The sequence below is a fragment of the Gekko japonicus genome, unplaced genomic scaffold, assembly GCF_001447785.1.
Source record: "Gekko japonicus isolate JY-2015 unplaced genomic scaffold, Gekko_japonicus_V1.1 scaffold2795, whole genome shotgun sequence".
Lineage (NCBI taxonomy): Eukaryota > Metazoa > Chordata > Lepidosauria > Squamata > Gekkonidae > Gekko > Gekko japonicus.
Genome location: NW_015162036.1, coordinates 148,602 through 155,309, shown reverse-complemented (window position 1 = coordinate 155,309; position 6,708 = coordinate 148,602). Strand labels below are relative to the sequence as shown.

General features: G+C 49.9%; 1 protein-coding gene across 1 annotated transcript in view; it reads right to left on the bottom strand.

The window, feature by feature from the left end:
* The window catches only part of IDH3G (isocitrate dehydrogenase 3 (NAD+) gamma), a 34,334-nt gene that overhangs the window by 16,634 nt on the left and 10,992 nt on the right, over positions 1 to 6,708 (bottom strand). The window contains exon 6 of the mRNA XM_015405570.1: positions 5,089 to 5,149. Coding sequence (XP_015261056.1) covers positions 5,089 to 5,149 — 61 coding nt within the window. The remainder of the gene's footprint in view (positions 1 to 5,088; positions 5,150 to 6,708) is intronic.

The following is a 6,708-nucleotide window of genomic DNA, read 5'->3' as shown; positions in this document are numbered from 1 at the left end:
GTTATGCTAATGAGCCCCCTAGCTCTTTTTCTACAAAATGACCCCTGCGCAAAAGTATCTCATGCTAGAGGCGTCCCCAGCATGGCCGGCTTGCAAAACGGGAAACAAAATCGCTCCCTTCTGCCCTGAGCGGAGCTAGAAGGGCCTGGCTGCGGAAGAGGCTCAGGGCGACGCTCCCGCCAGCCTCTCTGGCGCCGTGCTGTTAAAAATGTTCAAAATATTTAAAATGGTAAAAAATATTTATAACTGGGTTTTGTCCCCTTTTGTTAACTATTGAATTAATGTTTTATACAGTTATAATGGGTCCTTCTCCGATGAAGACCTTGGAAAATGAAAGCCTTATCCGGAAACTTCGTTAGAATAAGATTACTTTTGGCAGTAAGGCGCGGGGAGGGGAAAACAAACCTGACCCAAAAACTGGAATCAAGGACCAAAAGGGTAAGAAAGAAGTCGAATAAAGGGCCAGTATTAAAAACCTAGTTGAAATGTATAATATACAAAAACACATGTGTTTATTAGAGAGACAGTTAGAAACATATAAGGGCCCAAAGAAAGCCTTGTAAACAAGTAAAGGTGGCCAAAACACAGGGACCAATACACATGACCTGACGTGTTTCCACCCTATTGGGGGCCTTCTTCAGAGGTCAAACAATATTGAACATAAGAACATAAGAACATAAGAGATGCCAATGTTGGTTCAGGCCAAAGGCCCATCCAGTCCAACACTCTGTGTCACACAGTACCAGTGCCATCAGGAGGTCCACCAGTGGGGCCAGGACATTAGAAGCCATCCCACTGTTGATCCCCCCAAGCACCAAGATGACAGAGCATCACTTGCCCCAGAGTCCCTATCTATACCTTGTGGCTAATAGCCACTGATGGACCTCTGCTCCATATGCTTATCTAATTCCCTTTTGAAGCCGTCCATGCTTGTAGCCACCACTTCCTGTGGCAGTGAATTCCAAGTGTTAATCACTCTTTGGGTGCATTGAGGTACATGTAACAATAATTCACATTACAATAAGATAGCCAATAAGTGAATACTGGACCAAGAAAAGGAAGGTTAAGCAGCAAGATCTAAAGACACAAGACAAAGATGTTTGTGAGGCCTCAAAAGATGAAACTGCAGTTTGCTTGAGGACACTCCAGCTGTGACTTAGGTAGCCACACAGGTGCTTTTTGGACCTAAATTGGAAGATGTTCTAATTCAGCAACTGTGCATTTGGCACCAGACACATGACTTTCACCTTTTGAGGCCTCACAAACAATACTCCCTCTAAGCTGTGGAGTCCTGTGAGCAAAAATTCTACTTGGTGAGCTCCTGGCGTGAAAGTTTGAGCGAGCAGTTTGGCTGCTGCAGAGATTAGTTTGCTCTGGAGCCGTCCTCCCTGAGCCGAGACAAAAAAAATGTGTGAGCTGGAGGCTAAAAAACTGTGAGCTAGCTCACACTATCTCAGCTTAGAGGGAACACTGCATTGCTCGAAACTGTTTCCTCGCCACCGAAGTCAGTTAGAGGAAACACTGCTCGCAAACATCTTTGTCATATGTCTTTAGACCTTGCTGCTTAGCCTTCCTCTTCCTGGTCCGATATTCACTTATTGGTTATCTTACTGCAATATGTATTAAAGTTACGTGTACCTCAATATTGTTTGACCTCTGAAGAAGGCCCCCAATAGGGCGGAAACGTGTCAGGTCCAGTGTTCCCTCTAAGCTGAGTTAGTGTGAGCTGGCTCACAGTTTTCTAGCCTCCGGCTCACACATTTTAATCTCAGCTCAGGAAGGAGGGCTCCAGAGCAAACTAATTTATGCAGCGGCCAAATCACTGGCTCACAACTTTAATGCCAGTAGCTCATCAAGTAGAATTTTTGCTCACAGGACTCCACAGCTAAGAGGGAGCATTGGTCATGTCATGTGCAGTGTTTTCCCTTTAAGCTGAGTTGGTGTGAGCTAGCTCACTGTTTTTCAGCCTCTGGCTCACACATTTTTGTCATCGCTCAGGAAGGACAGCTCCAGAGTAAACTAATTTTTGCAGCAGCCAAATCACTCGCTCACAGCTGTAATGCCAGCGGCTCACAAAGTAGAATTTTTGCTCACAGGACACCACAGCTTAGAGGGAGCCTTGCTCCAGAGCAAACTAATTGAAGCAGCAGCCAAATCACTCACTCACAGCTTTCATGCCAGTGGCTCACAAAGTAGAATTTTTGCTCACAAGACCCCGCAGCTTAGAGGGAACATTGGTCATGTGTGTCGGCCCTTCTGTTTCGGCCACCTTTACTTGTTTACGAGGCTTTCACTGAGGCCGTCTATGTTTTTAACTGTCTTTCTAATAAATACATGTATTTTTGTAGATTATACGTTTTAACTTAGTTTTTAATATTGGCCCTTTATCAGACTTCCTTCTTACCCTTGTGGTTTAAGATTACGTTTGGACCTTCTTCAGTTTTTGCATTCTGTACTTTAAAGGCTGAACTTAGACGGCTTCTATTAAATTTTGTGTGCTGTTAAAAGTACAGACAGATACGTTCGTGTAAATGCTTTGAGTGTTATCACAGCGTCGCACACAGTCTTGTTTAATTATTGCTCTTCGAGTCGGCAGCTGTGGTTCTTCCGTTATTTCCGTCTGCTGCCCCACCTCTGCAGGCCAGAGGCCAACTCCCAACACCACGCTAGCCGGTGGGGATGCAGGGATACTCTGGCGTGCGCTGGAGCAGCCCAATTTCATTCTCAGGGCTTGCGGTGCAACGGCTGCACGTCACCCGTGGAAAAGATCAGCGGGCACACACGTGCCGCATTTACACACGCCATTCTGCTCCCAAGATTTAAGGGTTTGCGGGGTTTTTTTAAAAAAGCTCTGGGTGTTTTTGAAGGAGAGGCTGGGAGGTGCACGCGGGGGACTGGACGGCAGCAGAGAGCGGGGCAGGCAGAAGAAAAGCTGTTTGAAAGTTCTCAAAGCTTCCTCCCTAATTCTGACCCCCCACACACACACACGATGAGCAAACGCTGACCTGCAGGGCCTGGGCTAGCCTGAACTCATCAGATCTCGGGAAACAAGGCTCCCTCAAAGCTGTGGGGTCTTGTGAGCAAAAATTCTGTTTTGTCAGCTACCGGCATGAAAGTCGTGAGCGAGCGACTTGGCTGCTGCGTCAATTAGTTTGCCCTGGGGCCCTCCTTCCTGAGCCGAGACAAAAATCTGTGAGCCGGAGGCTAAAAAACTGTGAGCTAGCTCACACTAACGCGGCTTAGAGGGAACACTGGTCACAAGCAAGGCTCCCTCTAAGCTGTGGAGACTTGTGAGCAAAAATTCTGTTTTGTCAGCTACCGGCATGAAAGTTGTGAGCGAGCGACTTGGCTGCTGCGTCAGTTAGTTTGCCCTGGAGCCCTTCCTGAGCCGAGACAAAATTCTGTGAGCTGGAGGCTAAAAAACTGTGAGCAGGCTCACACCAACTTAGCTGAGGGGGAACTCTGCCCGGAAGATAAGCAGGGTTGGTCCTGGTTGGGACTGGGATGGGCAGGGCTTTTTTATTTGGGGGAATGCACCAGAATGGAGTTCTGGGACCTCTTCAACAACATTATTTTTTAAATCTTTAAAAATGTTTAAAACTAATAAGAACTTGTGGGCTGCTGAGCGGTCAGGTTAGAACAGATAAAAGGAAGTCCTTCTTCACCCAAAGAGTGATTAACACGTGGAATTCACTGCCACAGGAGGTGGTGGCAACTACAAGCATGGACGGCTTCAAGAGGGAATTAGATAAGCATATGGAGCAGAGGTCCATCGGTGGCTATTAGCCACAAGGTATAGACAGGGACTCCGGGCCAAGGGATGCTCTGTCTTCTTGGTTGTTGGGGGGGGGGGGATCAACAGTGGGAGGGCTTCTAATGTCCTGACGCCACTGCTGGACCTCCTGATGGCACCTGGCATTATTGGCCCCGGTGTGACACAGAGTGTTGGACTGGATGGGCCATTGGCCTGATCCAACATTGGCTTCTCTTATGTTCTTATGTTTGGAGCAAGGGATGCTCTGTATGGATGGGCCATTGGCCTGATTCAACATTGGCTTCTCTTATGTTCTTATAAGAGGGAACTGGATAAACATCTGGAGCAGAGGTCCATCAGTGGCTGTTAGCCACAAGGTGTAGATAAGGGACTCTCGGTATGGGGCAAGGGATGCTCTGTATTCCTAGTGCTTGGAGGGGGCAACAGTGGGAGAGCTTCTAGTGTCCCGGCCCCACTGGTGGACCTCCTGAGGGCCCCTGGTATTTGTGGCCACTGTGTGCCACAGAATGTTGGACTGGATGGGCCATTGGCCTGATTCAACATTGGCTTCTCTTATGTTCTTATAAGAGGGAACTGGATAAACATCTGGAGCAGAGGTCCATCAGTGGCTGTTAGCCACAAGGTGTAGATAAGGGACTCTCGGTATGGGGCAAGGGATGCTCTGTATTCCTAGTGCTTGGAGGGGGCAACAGTGGGAGAGCTTCTAGTGTCCCGGCCCCACTGGTGGACCTCCTGGTGGCACCTGGTATTTTTGGCCACTGTGTGACCCAGAGTGTTGGCCTGATCCAACATTGGCTCCTCTTATGTTCTTAAAAGTTCATGAGTTTTCAGTAGATTGAAAACTTCATTTCCCCTCTTGAGAGTTCTGGCCCCCCTTCCCCCCCCCAAAGGGCCCCAGGAGGGACACAGCCTGACGTGTGAAGGCTGCCAAAACCACGTGAGGCCCGTGTTCCCTCGAGCCACACGCCCAACAGCTAAACCTTGACTGGGAACCACTCGGGAACCACCAAGCCAAAGGCAAGCGACCCTGGGCTTCCCTGGTGGCCTCCCATCCAAGGACCAACCAGGGGTCACCCCGCTTAACGCCTGAGAGGTGAGAAGATCAGGCCAGCCCGGCCCATCCAGGTATCCTCCCAGGTACATAAGCACCCTCTTGTTGTTGCGGTCCAGCCAACGCAGGAGATTCCACATCCCCTTCGTGGGCCACCATACATGGTGGGGGAAGCTTCTCAGGAGGTCACAGCCCTGCATGGGAGGTCTGACCGGGCCATCGGGCCCTGGCTGGCATCTGGACCGAGCCTCTTCCGTCTCACCGTAGAATGTGATTCCGGGACTTGTGAGAAGGCGGCAGGTTATGGTTGGTCTCCAGGTTTCCTATCGAGCCAAGGAGAGAGGAGAACCGGTTAAGAAAGGGAGACCTGCGGCCCTCCTTTGGGAAGCATCACACCTATTTATTTAGCTTACGGAGAGGCTGAATTAGGGCGGTCAGAAATGAACCTGAGAACAACACCCTATACACGGGGCGTGTCGAACTCATTTGTTACGAGGGCCAGATCTGACATAAATGCAGGGGTCATTCCCTGCAGGAGCGCACAGGAGGGGAGCTCCGGCAATACAGAGCCCAGGGGGTGGGCACATGCAACAAGCCCCACCCCCTGCTCCCAGCAGCCCTCAGTCAGAGCAAGAAACAGCTTAGCAATCCAAAACAGTCCAGTGGCACCTTTAAGACCAAGTCTTATTCAGGTACAAGCTCTCTCTCCTCTGCGAGGGCAGATCTGCACGTCCCCCCACCCCCCAATAGCTAGCAATCCAAAACAGTCCAGTGGAGCCTGAGCGGTGGGTGTTGCCTTCTGACACACGTCCGGTGAAGTCAGGGGGTGTGGTATATGCAAATAAGTTATGCTAATGAGTTATGCTAATGAGCTCCTGCACCTCTTTTTCTACGAAACAACCCCTGCATAAATGAGACCTTGTTGGGCCAGGCCGTGTGTATCATAAAATGTAATGCCAGGTAGCTGAGATATATGAACTTTATAAAGGACACAAACACAAAGGGTTCTCTTTTACTTAAAATAAAAACATGCTTCAAACATTAGCACTCCTGCAATGCTTTGTTTACTTAACAGTGCCTGATAACTGACACCTCTCGCTCTGAATTACTGCATCAAAATGTCTGTGCTGTTGCACTCTTGAGGTGTGTTTCTGTAAGCTGCAGAGCTACAATGAAACAGCAGCAGCGGAAGTGGAAGAAGAAGCAGAAGACAGCCAGTTCCACTATGGGCCTGATGGAAGCCCTCTGGGGGCCTGGTGTGGCCCCCGGGCCACATGTTTGACACCCCTGTCCTATATTAAGCCTGCTTTCTCTTTCCTTCATGGGGGTGAGCAGCAGAGTAGGATACAGTACTGAGCTTGAGTAATCCGAAAGCAAACGGCTGTTTTTAAATCCCCCGGTCTTCTTCGGGGCACGCCGTGGCTCGTTCCAACAACCTACGATGCAGAGAGCTCCTGCTAGGGGACGGGCCCTCCCCGCTGGTGTCAAGCGGAGGACTGCAGCTCTGACACAGAGCTCCTTCAACACAACAAACCCTTCCAGGTGTCCCACGGAGCAAGGACACACACAGGAGATACTTCCAGGGGGGTCATTTCCTGCAGGAGCACACAGGAGCGGAGCCCAGGGGGAGGGCACATGCAACAAGCTCCTAGCAGCCCTCAGGCAGAGCAAGAAGCAGCCAGGTAAACTGCAGAGCAAAACAGTCCAGTGGCACCTTTAAGACCAAGTTTTATTCAGGTACAAGCTCTCCCTCCTCTGTGAGGGCAGATCTGCACGTTCTCCCCCCCCCCATAGCTAGCAATCCAAAACAGTCCAGTGGAGCCTGAGCGGTGGGTGTTGCCTTCTGACACACTTCCGGTGATGTCAGGGGGTGTGGCATATG